The sequence below is a fragment of the Myzus persicae genome, unplaced genomic scaffold (genome assembly GCF_001856785.1).
Source record: "Myzus persicae strain clone G006 unplaced genomic scaffold, MPER_G0061.0, whole genome shotgun sequence".
Lineage (NCBI taxonomy): Eukaryota > Metazoa > Arthropoda > Insecta > Hemiptera > Aphididae > Myzus > Myzus persicae.
The window spans coordinates 266,857-284,045 of record NW_019102777.1 but is presented as its reverse complement, the minus strand read 5'-3'; the positions used below and the strand labels follow the sequence as shown (position 1 = coordinate 284,045).

Here is a 17,189-nt window from a genome sequence, read left to right as displayed (position 1 = left end):
TGTGTGCTTGCTTGTTAGTTATTAAGCTAAACTCGACGACAGATTTTGACGAAAATTTAAATTGTTCTTGGAGATATACAAAGCGACCTACACTGACGCTAAAATTTTGCCCATGAACTGAGGTACTCTGAAACTGAGATCGACTTAAAATAAAGCACCGTATTTTATATTTGTTAATTTTTCCAAGGGCGAAGTCAGGTTATACAGCTAGTTATCATGTTTTTTCATGTTCACATTTTTTAAAATGTAATTTTTTAACCTATAGAGTATTATAATTTTAGTATTGTAAACGTCAAAATCAAATTGGTTTATGCTTATTACACAGATGAACGGTGTACTTACTGAAACCATCGGTCCACGTGTGGTTTATCGTCGGCGCTCGTTTCAAAATGAACGCATTTTCACCGTCGTTGTCACACCGATACCGACAAAGCCTGGCACTTACGGACTGCAGTTCGTACGTGACATCTGGCAGGAAGACAATGCCGTTCTGTAGACGATATTGAGTGAGCCCAATTTGTTAATAAATTATACCAACGATTATTGTATTATTATCGACTTTTGAAAAGTCTATAGATAATAGGTTATGAATAGGCTAAGGCAATATAACAATGTATGGGGATGTGGTCTTTATTTTGTGGGAGAAAGAAAATAAATACCTTAATAACAATGTTCTCTCTTCAGTATTGCGTATAATTTAAGGGATATAATCGTCGATTTATTTTAAAATAATGAATTATTGAGCCATATAAATTACCTACCTTTGAGTAATTTATGACATTAATTTTTATACTTATATTAATGATAAATATAAATACCACGCATAAGTTTAAAATTGATATAGTAATAAAGAACCTTTTAATAAGCTGCAATAGCCTTCTTATTATCTATGTTCTGGTCGATAACAGTGCTCACATATGGTACTTACTTTAGAGCTTCCCGGACAGTAAGTAAACGCTGCGGTCAAGCCACCGTCACCAGTATGACTTATCCGGTGCATATAATGACATCGTCTTGGCGACCTTTTCTCGTACGTCACCGACTCCGAATCGTCCCGTATTTGCCACACAAAATCTTCGCTAATCAAACGGTCGTTGGGTTCCAAGAACAACTGGACCAATCTATATTTAATAATACAAAATGTGATATCATTTATATTATGTATACAACACTACAACAGACGATAACCATTACAGGTTAATACATAATATTATATTTTACATTAGTTGGTCATAAAGGTCATAACAATAGTATTTTAATAATAATACATATTTGCAAATAAACGGCAATATAATTTCGATTTACATATAATATTATATTATTATGAGTTTTCTCACCTCATGCAAGCAAAAACTGCTGGGGGTGAGAGGTTTATAAATTATTCAATATATATAATTTAAATCTTTCCTGTACAGACATGATTTAAAAGCTTATATTTACTATAGACGAGAAGCTATTGATCCTAGGGATTAAATAATAAAAGTTACTCGTCGATAAAATTGCATCAATCGAGGCTTAGACTCAAAAATAAAATAAAATATCTTTAAAAATATAATGTTTGAATTGATCAGCAAGAGTAAACGCAATAGATTAATAATTATATTATGATTTATGAAGCTATATCTATTAAACGAACTGGACGAGCTCATATTCAGATCATAATGTCTAGAGGACTGCAGTTGTACACCATAATATACTCTATAAATCTTTAGCAACATTTTTTCTTGCACACAAATTTAAAGCTTTATGGCCTGTGCAAAAACTACGCAGTTCTAATAAAACGGTTCTAACTCGTCCTATTAGTTGGAAAACTTAAGAAAGCATATATAATGGCGGCATTCCTCACGTAACCAAACACGGATACAATGGTTTGTATATACAACAGCATACATTTTAGCTGGTCACATATTTAATTCTTATTTTGTTGGTAGGTATATAACAATATAACATAAACTGATATATGGCATACTGCTTGGTATTTATTTATAATTTGCATGTATATTGGTGAGAGGGATAATATGGTTTGTATTCTTTTTGATATCGTAATAATTATTCGTCGACGATTAGTAAATATTTACTCAAACGATAATATTACATTATGGTGGCAGCACAATCGTGGGTCTTGGTAGACTTCAAAACGTCTCGGGACAAAGCGTACTGCCGCAGGAAACAACTCTCAAGTGGTCAAATTGGGTATAAACGAAGAGAAGAATATATCTCAAGACGGACTCGAAAAAATCCCACTCGAGATAAAAAGAAAGTTTTATTATACAGCTCGCGATCAAAGTGACGCGTTAGGTGTGTATATATATATATTATATGTAAGTATGTACGACGACTCGTGGTGTTACGGGCAAAGAAAGAGTAGAAAAAAAAAGCTCGTGACTAAGATGGAAATGTTTAGATAGGCCAACGAGGCCTATACATATACAAGTTTCAGTGACGAGAAGTATATATATAAAAACGACTCTATCTATGCTGTCGGCCGACTTAAAATAAAAGTGGAGCCATTAAGATAGTGTAATAATAATGAAGCACGCGAAGACGACGGAATGATACGCGTGTGACTGGAATAGATGCAATGACAAAATGTGTAAAAAGAGATTAGATACTAATTATTATTATTATTATTATCATTAAAAAAACAACGGAGTAAATAATGGGTAGAGCGTACGCAAGTGCGCTCTACGATACAAAAATTTGACGTAGAAAAATGTCGTTGCGTAAACGATTTACAGACCAGATGAGCGACGACGACGATACTATGTACCGTCCCTTGGGAAAAATCATCATTACCCTACCCATTTTTCCCAGAGATTTTAATAATATTATCTAAATCAGCATTTTAAATATATAATAATATATTATTATTATTATTATTGTTATTGCTATAGCACACCTACGACGTTGAACAACCCATATAAATATACACAAACACATATTATATACCTAATATATTATTATTATATATGTGTAGATCAAAAGGATGATATTGATGTTTTTTAATCTCGGGTATTCCGTCGCATATTTGGGAGTAAAAACCCCATCTATTTATGACGGGCTAGCCATAAAACCGGACCCCTTGTCCAATTTCGGTTGGTGGAATAAAAAACCACGATGAATAAATATAAATGTTTTTTTCTCCTGTATAGAAGTATATATACCTATATACACTGAAATGGGCCAATTTCATACACTGATACCTCCGAAATGGGTACTTTATCCCCGCCGCAATGCTGTTAATATTTTCTCGATCCGTAACACTATTTTATAGTCGGTCATCTTCTAAATGAATATTGAAAAAATAAAAAAAAATTGGTATTTTTAGTTATACCTAAAATATCAGGAAAAAATTACGTGATCATGTTTCGAAATATTCACGCTGTTTCTCTATTGTTGAACGCACACCATGATCGTGTTTACTTGACGGGAAGCGATTTATTAAAATACGAAATGGAGAAAAGAAAAGTGATTCGATTTTTAGCCATATACCCGAATTTGAAAGTTGTCGCTGTAGTGCAGGGCATACTATAATAGTATATAATATATATTTATGTATATAAATAAGTAAGAAAATCGGATTTTCCCAAGATTTCACGAAATGACGTTTAATGTTACTTTTGAGTTTGAATACGCTGAACAAAATATTAAATAAAATGGAATATCGAACGAAATAAAATTATTTTAAGTTTGGTGGAGAGGAGTTGCACATCGATGACTCGGGGGTTATACGCTATTATATTGGCTGTCACTGCCACTCCTGATGAAGGCATAAATAAGATACATATAACAATAAATTGGTTCGATATTGGATGTATTATTTTGTGTATAAAACGATATGTCGAGAAAAATATTATATTTTTCGATGATGATTATTAAAAAAAAAAATAGGTACCTACTACCTATACATAAAGGTCGTTATATTTAAAGAAATAAAATCGACAGGACAAAACACATCGCACATGAAACGCATTGTGCTTATAACAGTAAAAGTATATAAAGTATTACAAAAAAGGGAAAATATACCTTTATCATATTATTATAATTCGAATTGAAAAAAAAATAAAATCAAGAATTCACTGAGAAAACGAGTCTTGTGTGGAAAAAATAAGTCACCCGGAGTGGTGAACATCTCGTACGAATGTTTCCGATGAGCCGTGGATAAGAGATCGCTATGGAAATTCCGTGTTTATATCTCATCTCTCTCTCTATCTCTATATCTATCTATCTATCTATCTATCTATCTATCTATCTATCTATCTATCTATCTATCTATATCTACGTCGTTTTCACATGTGCTGCTGTGTTTAAAAAAAAATAATTGAAATATCGTTCGAAAAAATCGCAGTAGACGACGTTTGCAAATGTCCGTAATCGACGTTTTTATGAAGTTTTTATGACGTATATGAAACTTTTTTGGCTTGTAACATTTTCCAATAAAATCATTTTCATGCGAATCCAAGCTCCACCATGCAGCACCCCACCGGATGAGTGTATTACCAAATAATTTAATTTTTCATTTCTTTTGCCGGCAATCATAAAAATAATAATGTTCAAATCTATATTTTATAACTTTTAACAGTGACCCATTAGTTTCTGATGAATTCATAAAGTTGTTACTAAAAAACCGATTGACTATCAATAATTATAGTTTATCTATTCCATAAATGTTTTTCGCGAATACAAGCGTTTGAAGATTATACAGACGTGAATACTAAATAAGAATGAACAACAGTTTTATCAGATAAGACATGAACTATTATGATATTGTATTGATATGAGTACTATTTAGTACTATGGCTTAAGAAAACGCGATTAAACACTCGCGTCTTTGCCCTTTCAAAAATAGCGAATCTCATCATATTTTATAATGTTATATAGAGGACGGAATGTATAGTATGAATCGCATAAAACGTTTTTTTAAGAGGCGAAAAAAATCGTCCGGGAAAAAGAGCTCGTTGCTGGTTAAAATAAATCACCCTGTGATGTACGCACGTACCCCCACGTAATATTATAACGTGCTCGATCATTAGTTCCGGTTCCTTGAATCCGCCTCGGACGTTTTTCCCTCACAAGTCGTGCAACACACACACACACACACGTCATTTGAACACGGCACATAGTATTATTATTATTATGTACACTTCGCGGATGAATTTTCCGCTCTTATGATATTTACTCGTTATATTACATTCGCTCGTAGGTACTTGCTCGTCGAAGCTCTGCACGTTTTGAGTAGTCACCATGTGAGGAGGAGGGTGGCTAGGGTGTGTCTACAGCAAGTAGAATAGGTTGTGTAAGTGCATTTTTGAATAGCTGTTAGCGAATCGGGCTTCATTCATTTGGGTGAATGACCCAAACTTATCTGAGCATAATGATTATTTGGGTGAATTCATATTTGTATTTATTGTATATACAGGTACATGTAGCATGTCTTGACCTTAGTAATTAAGTTTACAATATACATAACTGGTATATACGTATTAAAGTATGTAAGTTTATACTCGTATTATTCTGAAATGACAACTTTTATAATATTACATAAATCGTTTCAGCAGATAGGCGACAATAATTATGAAGTGCTCAAAACTAAGACTCTATAAAAACTGAAAGTAAAATGTATTTTACATTTTATTATTGGTTATCCATATACATGTTTAATAAATGGTGTAACAGAAAAAATTGACGGATACAATAATTTTTGTTATCTTTAATCATTTTAAAAAATGTTCATTTTTATTTCTTGAAACTGAAATTAAAATGTTGAAATTGGATAAAAATAGCCAATTTTTAAATCTCATTATAAAAACAATTTTGATGTAAAACACATTTATCTAAGTCAAGTCACTTATTTTTTTATAGCTTTTTAAAATATCAATATTTTTTGGAGTGAATTAATTTAAAATGTAATAATTAACTTTTTTCAAAATATTATTTTCGAGAATTTCCTGACATGAGTATTCTTAAATTATGTATGAGTATTATCTATGCAATTTTCTCAATTTTTGTCATACGTTTAACAAGCATCATTTTTTTTTCAGAGGCCTGTGTAAATTTGGCCAAAATTATGTTTATAAATTTGCTCAAACGTTTTGAAATGTTGGGTTGTTCACCCAAATGAAAGGGACCCACTAAGTTTTTTTTATATTTTTGTTTTCATAATAGGTAATTGCATAATATTTTAGAATCAACATTTATATTACACATTTTGTTAGAGCATATTTTATAAGAACAAGAATTCTTCAACCCCTATAATATAAAATGTGCTGATTATTATTTTTTTTTTTTTGAAAAGGTTTTACCGCTTCCGTTTATTATGTGGTATAGGTAGGTATTTTATAAAGCGAAATGGAAACACAAGAATGTTGACGTGTTCGAGGATAAGTCTGATGAAATTTCGTCTGGTAATAATTATATTATATTTATCGCAAAAAAAAAAAATAGACTCGTTGGAAGTAGTACTAATACAGTGATATTAATAATACTATATAGGTAGGTACCTGCCAAAAGCAAAAAACGTGCAATCCGGTCGGTCCGCAGGATCAGACAACGTGACCACCTCGTACTCGGGTGCGTCCGCTGGATCGGACACTCCGAAGTAATAGTTCAGCTCGTCTACCGTCATCGCATCGTGTAAGCCCTGTGTGTGTGAAAACAAAAACAAATATAAAATATTATATAAACTCGTTATTATTCCGTGTGCGTAGTAGACGAGCCGTCGTCTTTTCATTAGTCCTAAAACAGTCGCAGATGATGGCCGGCCGACCGGCCGTCTCGGACTTACGAAATAATATTATTTAATAATAAATGTATACCTAGCGAGAAAAAAGACATTCCAATTTCCTCTGTAACCGGCGTCTTGCGGTCTAGTATTCTTTAGTTATATCTTATATAGGTACCTACTTACACGTTATAATATAATACGAATGAACAACGATCAACTCAAAATAAAACTATTGCATTTTCAAATTTTCAAAACTGAACGACAGGGCTCGCTGCGACAACAAAGAAGTCACAATACTTACGAAATTGTCTTTTCCGTGAAATCATTTTCATGGAAGAAATACCTTTATGTAGGTACAAGTCAACAACATACAAATCCGATTATTTTGTTCTTAGCACGGAGACAGGTTGTGCAACGAACCAATAGAATCTGAAGCACAAAGTTTACACACTGCCGAAGTGGCCGTAAAATTATCTTGTCTCGAGGGTGTTGGTAAAATTGTGTTAAACTTTATTTTTCCGTAACCGCTGCCGCAGTGCTGGTAAGAATAACAACTAGCGCTCAAGTGGTCGATTTTTTAATCAAATACTTTTTCCTTTAAACCACGGAGCAAATTATCATTGACCAATAACCATTATTGTTATTTGAATTTAATACATTGATGGACATTTTTAAAGACTATGATTTAAAATTTTTAAATAATTATATAACTCAGGTACCTACAGCTTATTTTTTTTAAAAATTAATACAAATTAACTTGCTACAAGTTTTGACACAAAATCGGTACTGGGAAGAACACAATATTTTCAGAATTACATTTCGAACATGGTAGGTACTCTGTATGACTACCTCAACAATTTGTTCAGTTCAAAGATATGGCGCCTAACAGTTTGACAAATGTATAAAGCATAATATTGCTCCCGGTTTCTCTGTAGTTTCTTTAGCGATATAGTTGACTGTTTTTTTCGCCGTTTGCTTTCGCCTTTTTGTAATAGGTAAGTGCGCTCGTTGACCAGTGTCGTTTTTGAGTAGGTCTGCCCAAAAGTTGTTCCCCTGTGGGATGTTTTTGTGATTCGTTTGATTACACGGCCGCCGTCTAACGTGAGTATTTTTAAATTTGTTATCGGTTCAATGGTCGTGGTAATCGGTCTTGATATATTGTAAGCTGCAGATATAACTATGTATATATATATAATACAAATGCAGAATAGCTGACTTGGCTTATTTAATATTAAAGTCAGTAAAATGACTGATTTTTGTAATCAAAGAAGTTTAAAATGTGTTGGGATGTATTAGGACAACAATCGAAATAAACAAATAAATTTGATTTTATATATTATTTTAATCGGTTCTTCTCAATGACGAAATTTTAAATGTCATATTATGTACCTCGTTGATTTCAAACATTAAATTTCGGGTAAAAAAAGTCGGCTATCAAGTTGTATATTATACATAAAATACTTTACCTATTATGATTTATGAGTTGATGACAATACGCGTATATTATTTAATGTCTAAAAATAAAATTGATTAACACTTGCTTATCGTTTAAATTTAATGTTCACTGTTAACAACCTGAGGTAGGTATACTTAGACACTTCTGGCTGTTGGTCAAAAATTATTAGGAGTTGGTGCAATAGATAATTGTATATATGCTGTAAGTTATACCAATATATTATACTTATTTACTTCGACTTCTCGCGGGACCGACCGAATACATTTACGGACGAAAGATAAAAATATGAAATCGGCATTGAAAACGTTTGGCAAAACAAACGAGTAGTCTGATACAAGTCAGAGGACGAGTAAAATATAATTTATTGTTCAGTTATTTTATCTATCTGCTTTATACCATAGTTAAAATAATATTGTTAGTAAAGTTTTTATTTTTTATTATTTTTATAAACGTTATAAGATAATAGTAATAATAATAATAATAATAATAAAAATAATAATAATATTAATATTTATATTACCTATTACTATTTCGATCGAAGAAAATGTTACGCAATAACAACAACGACTCTTTTAAAAGTGTCTTATTCGTAATTATCATATACATATGCACACGAATGTATTCGCATTGTAGTTCAAGCGGTGTTAAGTTTTTTTTTGCTGTTCACTTAGTCAAAATATCATTTTTTGTAAACGTTTCGTACAATATTTTTCTATACTGAAAATAAATCTTAATGGATTTATGTATTATACTTGCCCGGAACGCATAATTTATATATCACGTATTATTTAAAACGCATTTTATTCTTTCTGACACTTATTGTACATGCATTTTATTTCTTAAACCTTTTTCAAGGTCTTAGCTGGAGAATGGCGATTAAAAAAATGCATATACAGGGTAGTTTTATTCATGTAAATGGATGAAAGCACAATTTGATCTTAAATATCTAATGGAACGAGCGTTCCTAAAATATCACAGCCCAACCATACACTCACGAAGACGAATAATTACAGCTGAAAAACAGATGAAGTGACCACGAAGTTTATCAAAAACACCCTTTCACACGTGGAGGTTCTGAATAGAGGTATAAAGACGAAGTAACAACTTACGAGTGTCCTACAGTCTGAGGCGGAGTGGAATTCAAACGTCGAAAATAGAACAAGAATATGCTTTACGAAAGAAAAAAAATTAATTTTTCGTACAATCTCACGTGATAGTTATATTATGTAAGAAGAATTTTATTTTACTGTTATAATTTTTTTTTTAATGTATGGGGTTGTGATGAGATTTCAAATCAAAAGTTAGGGGACTAAACAGACAAAAAAAAAATAATTTTATAATATTTCGGCATGTTCAAATCTTCCCTGGTTAGTACACCACCAACCTCAGTGATGAGATGTATCACCACGAATTACTGCGTAGAGCTGGACATTCCGGGCAGGGAGAGGGTAGGGCACTGGTCACAAAGTTGTACTGTCTTGTACGTACGTTTGCGAATGTAATGCTATCTATAGTGATCTACAACATTTACTACATTTCGTATTTAACTTTTATGAACGCATATTATATTTATTTAGAGACTTATGAAATATGAAAAAAAAAATTAAAAATTAAAAGATTAATAAACAAATAATATTATTTAAATTTGGTTTCTATATATTTTCTATTATGCATCTATTGTTATACATCACATTATTTAATATGGGTCGCGTATGTTCAGTTTTAATGTGTGACAGAAGAATGAATGAAAGTCATAATAATGAAAAGGTTACTTTATTTTCAATACCTAAGTATGAATCTATCCGTAAATCGTGGACAAATACTGTTAAAAATTGGAAAAGTAATAACTTTAATTTTTAATACTTTCATAAACATTTTAGTGATGCCAAAATCATCAAAACATTGGAAGGGCAAAGTAGCAATAGTAAATAGGTATAAGTTAGTAAATACTAATAGAAAATCTCTACATTTTGAAAATTATTAGTTATTAATCAACACTAAATTAATCATATACATACTTTAATTAAAAAGTATTTGGTTCTTGATTGGTTAGGTTAAGAATTGGTACCAACGTAGTACTGTGCATTTATTTAATTGTAGATACTGTTGCTCTATAGTTTCTAAAATAGGAAAGAATAAATATAAAGTCTAAAAAAATTGACATGATTTGAAATTGTTATCACTACAACTTATCGCATAAAGGAATTTACAACAAGCTAGAGTGCTGTTACGCAGCAAATATACGACCACCGTACAACTTTGTAGCCACCTTATTTTACACAGATGTCCAGTCCTATGTAGACAATGTCTAGACATGTATAGTAGTTCATGGTTAGTACGTAGATGGTAGATTCGTGGGCTTAACCTCTATACTATTGGCTCCATTTAATCGTTGTTTAGTTGGTCCTCGCTCCTCTGTTACCTTATTATTGCATTCTATTCCCGAGAATCGCAATAACGACTGTGATGAACCTATTGCGTCTCATACACGCCATGCGTTGGGTGACTATAATGTATAATTTTTAATTGGCACGACTGAGTGGTAATTATTTTTACTGAGATTTTAATTGGAAATAATACCCATTTGGCGTAAAATTCAATTATCAATAAAGACAAAGTAGACACATAACTTCCGGTGTGGGAATTTTATCAGGTGTGTGGAACGAGGTATAATAATTATATAATATGATATTTTCTATTATTTTTGCTCTATTATATAATCACGCTTAATACATTTAACTGTCAGGGATAGATAATAATATCAAACTCGACAAACGAGAGTCTGCAACATACAAGCTCAGTTTATAATTGACAAAAAAATAGAGCAAATTATTACCATTTATTGATCAACAATTAGACTAGTTGGATCGTTCAGGCTAACCTATATAGATATACCAATACCGATGGCAAAGCGGAGAGACGTAGTGGTTAGCTGAGACAAAAACGAATGTAAATTATAAAATATAATTTTATTCAAAGTCAAATGATGTACTTATAGAGTAAAACCCGTCTTTTTTCACGATTGGACTAGAAAAAACTTATTACATATGAATTCCACAAAGCATAATTTTTGCAATAAACGTTGGTGGTCTTGTTTTGTTTGTAGGTATAACATATATGCCTTACGGTCGATGATGTACACAAAGTTATTGGCCGGAAAATGTCGTCTCGTTTCCCTAATGATTGGGAAATGTTGAAATTGTATACATTCATCGGTCATTGACATCAATGGCCAGTTAAGTGGAACACAATATTACTGAAGTTGAATACATATTCATACTATGAAAGATGATGCATCGGTAAAAAAATGTACTTTATATAGGGACACCCAACTTGTTATGTGACAAAAACGTAAAAGTTGACAAACTAAAAGTTCCCTGTAGATGTCAAAGTGTGTGTCTACAACTTATAATAAGTGCTCCCATGTCTCTATACCTGATTTCTATACTGCTTGAGGTTCTCCACATATTTTTCTAGTAGTTATTATTATTTATTTACAACGCAATTTGAATTTTATTTTATTTTTATTTTTTAGAATAAGTAGCTATCCATATTCATATCTGGTTGTGACAGTTAAAAATGGGTTTGCCATGCAGCGATGCCACTCTAAATGCGTAATAGTGGTAACAAATGTGCAGATAATTAAAAACAATAAACTTTTAGTTAGTATAGTCACTATTATTAAATACCGAGCAAGTGTGTTATATTTGACCACATATCTTTGAAATAAATGTAATTTGAACAATATAATATTTCCCTTTATAATTGGATCATTGACAACGTTTCCTGTTCCCCATTAATCACTTTGACCGTAACGTGATTGTAACGTCTTTATAAATAAAAGCACAAGAATCTGCAAAATAGGTTTTAAATATTTGAAACGGACAAAATATTGAACACGTGTGCTGCAAATATTAATTTTTTTTCGATATTTTCAACTTAACTAACGGCTTTTGTGATATTTTAGATTATTGTCAAAAAAACTTTGTTTGGAGCGCCTATGGCTTGTAGTTTTATGTTATAATTATAAGAAATATTGATATTGGTCATAGTGTTCATCAAGCATGCCAAATCCAGTTTTTTCCTTTAACGATGTATTGATTCAAATTCTGATTTTTGAAATTGTTAAATATACTTAAAGACCATGATATCTTTAAATATTCAGATTTCATATGCCATTTTAGAAATGTTCTGGGACCAGCTGTGACGGTACTAGCTTCTTTTTTTAAATGCGAATTACCCTTTTTTATGTAAATTATTGTTGAGCAGATGACTTTTTTGAAATTATTATTTGTAGGTCTGTGATAATGTGTTTGGATGATATGGGGATTGTGACAAAACTATATTGGGAAAATTTAGTTATTTATAACAATTTATCAATATTTTAAAAGTACTATAATTTTTAAATATCATTGTCTTTACTCGTATAATATACGTTTCAATAACTTGAAAACCACTCGTTCGAAGTTGTTTTAAATATAACAATCGTTCGCAAAAACATAATCTGCATTGCAATTATCAGTAAAAAAAAGTTTAGTTCGCATGCATTTGAAAAAAAAAGTTTGTATGACCTCAGGAAACTATTCAAATGGTGTATCAAATCTAAACAAATAAAAATATATCACGGTAATTAAACATAAACAATTTCCAAAACTTAGAATTTGAATAATTTTATTGTTAGAGAAAATAATGGAGGTGAGAACGCTTGGTGAATCACTCTGTACATAAATACGTATATTTTATACACCAATATAATAGTGAAGTTACCCCTCATACCCTTCGAATGGAAAATTGTTCATTTTACAACACAGGCGTATTATATTATTACGTTCTAAAGTTTTAATGGTCAAGCGAATGTGAAAACTTTTTTTTAAATCAAATGATTTTAAGGCAATAACAGTTACAAACACCTTTTTCCTGCAGTGAGATCTCAATGATTATTATTACTATTATATTAAAAACAAAATTATATCGTACATAGGATATCACATTTTCCGATCATATAAAATGTTCTGAAAATATAAGGCAGTTCAAATGCTTGTAAAACACATTAAACGAGTAAACTTAAAGTGGGTAAATAGAAACAGTTTTTCACATTTAAGTCGTTATATCTCTGCAGGATTTAAAATATGCACAACGTTTTCAAATACAACAAAATTTGGGTAAACAAAGAAGATGAGATATACGAGCGGGACATTTGAATATACGTGACATTATTGCAGACACTTGGTTCCAGGTATATTTACTAGCTTTGAGATGACAAACTATATTATGATAAAGGTATCTAGTATATGATAATATTTTGCTGACAGGTGTTCAAATTGAATTTAAATTCATAAGTTGTTTTTATTCATTTATATAGATGCATAGCTATAATAGTAGCAAGGTGTAATATATCACGTACTTAATTATATATCAATTGATTTTTTTACATTTTTGTTTTTCTACAACGTCTGTCATCGTAAAAATATTAGGCAAACAATTTCAATTAATACATCATGGCAGTATGTAAACACTATGTTTATAATTTCAGTATCATATCTACATATAAATTAATTTATTATTAGTATCAATTTTTATTTTATGATTGAATTGTTCGTAAGGACGCAAAAAGTTTAATATTATTTATTTAAAAGACCTTTCCAAATAAACTCTATTAGTTTTTTTACAATATTTAATATCGTAATCATCCAGCCGTAATGCTTATTGACTAAAGATCAATATAGGTAGGTAATAATACAATTATCCATGCACGCGGAATGGTTGTACACTTGTAGACATACATTAAATATTGTACAAAATATTATAGGAGATGAATAAAAAATGGGTAAGCCAATTGACGTTTTATTGTATTCACGGTTGTAATGATGAAAAACTAAAAATATACTACATACCTAATAATAACGTATTAGTCAATCGATGGTAAATTAAATTTATTAATTCGATATTCATTGCCATAATATAAGCTAACCAACGCTACATAAATATAAATACTATTAGGAAACGATATAAGTGTGGAGATGTTAATTTCAGAAAGATAAATTAATTAAAATAATAGTTCAAATATTTCAAAAATAATATATTTATTTTTTCATATTCATTCGACCTAAATCATTACACTTGGTCAAGTCATAGGATATATTATGCTCAAAAATCCTAGTACTTATCATAATTTAAGTTTCTTCCTTCTCAACAGTCATCTGTATAAATTCAAATGTAATGCTTTAAATTATTTTTTTTCGAGAACATTAAAAAAAAAGTTTGTTTAATTTCATTTTTTAGCCATTTTTTTTTTTATTGATATTCATTTAAATTTTTCAAAGTATTTAAAACAAAATAATTAAATTATATGTACATTTATCAAGTTAGAACCGGATAACATTTTTTTTTAGTTAAATTATGCAAAAAATTAAAAATAATCACATATTTATCTAAACCAAACCTTATTGTAAAATATAAATTTAAGTACGTTTAGATTTTTTTATAATGGACGATAGCTCATAACCATATAGTTTATGTATCATACCTATATTTATAACACCATAATTTACAGTTAAATTTTATTTTAGATAACTGTGGAAAAAATGTCATTTAAATATTTCGTTCTACGCCTGCACGCTGAGATACTGATGACGATACCTATACTGAACTTTGAGGCACAGCTGCTTTGCACATTGTCGGTAGCTATAGAACATCTGAACATACTAGAACATACGACGGACGGGCGAAGATAAAAATATTATAACGATGTGTATTAGTCCGCGGACTGTGGTATATATCATCATATAAATGGTAACATACATAAGAGTCGACAAGCATCCCCTAGCTAATCATCTCAGTTAAAACCCATAAAATGATGAGGTAGGATTAGTGGTGAGGACTTAAACCATATTTCTATAGTTTACGAACGTCTTGCATCTATTACCTGGTAAATGTCGCCTAGACGCATGGACGAACAGACTTGTATAAACTGCGACAGTGTACAGCAGCAGAACGCAAACCCAACGGCGGTGGAGGTCTTCATCGTTCAATGTCCGTACGCGGTTTGTTCAAAAATTGGTAAATTCCATGTGCCGCGTCGTCGGAGTCAGCGAGTCCATGGACTGAGCACCTCCCGTAACGGGAAAACGCGAACGATTGGACGGAAACAATATGATATTATAATATTAAAAACATTGTGTTTATGAATACCATGTGGGTCGTTTTGGCATAGGGAATGCGATACCGATTTCAAGTCATGGAGGTAAGATAATTATAAGGTAGGTACCAGTCATATATTATTTTGAATTATTTTATGACGTTGATGCAGCTGTCGTCGGTACGTCGCGACGTGGATAATAGTAATAAAAACTGTTATCTGTTATTTAAAAACGCAGTGGGAGAGGGGGGTGCGGTGATCATGAATACACGGGTTTTCGGGGGACGCCCTATCCTACGAAACTATTTGCCTGCATAATTAATAATAATAATAATAATTACAACTTTTTTATTGGAATGGCGTTAAAATAAAATTATTATAATTTTAGTACACCCATATATTTTATATGGGTCTACAACACGTGTCGTAGTTATAATAATATATGTTATAATGTATTATTATTTTGGGTTTTAGAGGCTGAAGAACATAATTATCATATTATTATTTGTTTACCTATTATACGGGTGATTACTGTAGTGGTGTAAGTCGATATATTGTTAGTGAACATATTAATTAAATTTTTTCGATATTCCTGCGATTCTTTGAGTAAACGAAAATGTAATCTGTCGACGAAGAACAATTTTCTTGTGTTCTTCGGTTCGTCTAGAAAATATAATATTAAATTTTAATTTAATTTAAGAACTTTATAATTGCAATAAAAAATGTTTACAACTCAATATAGCTATTAATTCCACAGATAAAGTAGATGGCTAAAAGCTTCGTCTAAAAAATATAATACGGTTGTTCAGACGTAAGCGGCTAATTGATAATTATTTTCACTTGCGTAGAGTGATAATATTACTTCACGAAACGTCCATCTCATTCAAAATTGTTTTAAAAAATTGTATTAGGTATTAAGTTATCGAACATCAAAAAAAAAAAAAAAACAAAAATCTATATTCCCCGCTGTCTGTATAACCTCGCTAAAAGTTTAGAAAGAGACGAGAGAAGTATATATTAGGTCGGCACACACGATTATACAAACATGGTTCAGATTTCAGAAGTAACTTTCTTTTAGACATAGCAGACATATATTTAAATATACATATAATCATATGGGATGAACTACCGCTTAACCTGCTGACTGCTTATATTATTGTCCAAACTTAAAACTTCAAAATAAACCTATTATAGCAGCGGATTCTATAAGTTATAACTACACCTGGTGTATCTTATGTTTGTGTAAGCGGGATTTTTTTAACGATTATGGATCGATGATATGAGAGTTAGAAAAAAAACCTTGTTTCTTTACTTTTAACAGGATATTTTTTTTGTAACAGTTTCAAAATTGTTGTACAAACTGCAAATTCAACTTTATTTTTGCAAATTGTAACAACTATATTTTTTAATTGTTTCTGGTAAAGCTTTTTTTCTGAAAATGTTGGTAGTGAAATCATCAATTTTGGTTCACTAGTCTATTAACTATCATGGTCCTCTTAAGTTTAGTAAATGCATTAATACTTTGAATTGAAATAATTAGTATAAATTTAATTTAAAAGACCTAAGCATTTTTTCTTTCAACTATCTATTGATACACTAAAATCGGTCATCTAATGAGACTCTCCCAACAAAATATTGGGATAAATGCTAATAAAATTGTTTTGCAAACATTATTCATTATTTTTATTTGAACATAAAATCGTCAAAATAAGTATTATCATAATCGTATTTAATTCGTTACTTTACATCTTTTTAATTACTTTTCTTATGATAGAAAAAATTTGTATTCTTCGATATGTGTTTGAATAAGGTGATAATCGTTTGGTAGTTTAATGGAGTTCAATCATTGGCATTAAAATGACTTATGTATG

The 17,189-nt window shown here is 30.7% G+C and overlaps 1 protein-coding gene across 2 annotated transcripts in view; it reads right to left on the bottom strand.

The window, feature by feature from the left end:
- Window positions 1-15,604, bottom strand: part of LOC111033107 (A disintegrin and metalloproteinase with thrombospondin motifs adt-1-like) — a 53,807-nt gene extending 38,203 nt beyond the window's left edge. Inside the window, exons 1-4 of one of the 2 annotated variants that reach the window (XM_022313701.1) lie at window positions 15,106-15,604; window positions 6,501-6,640; window positions 929-1,121; window positions 343-490 (exon numbers count right to left, since the gene is read on the bottom strand). In XM_022313701.1, the coding sequence (XP_022169393.1) occupies window positions 343-490; window positions 929-1,121; window positions 6,501-6,640; window positions 15,106-15,204 (580 nt within the window). In that variant the 5' untranslated portion in view covers window positions 15,205-15,604. Of the gene's footprint in view, window positions 1-342; window positions 491-928; window positions 1,122-6,500; window positions 6,641-6,815; window positions 7,181-15,105 lie in introns of those variants that run through there. The other variant, XM_022313702.1, reaches the window with a different exon arrangement.
- Between the last annotated feature and the right edge of the window lie 1,585 nt (window positions 15,605-17,189).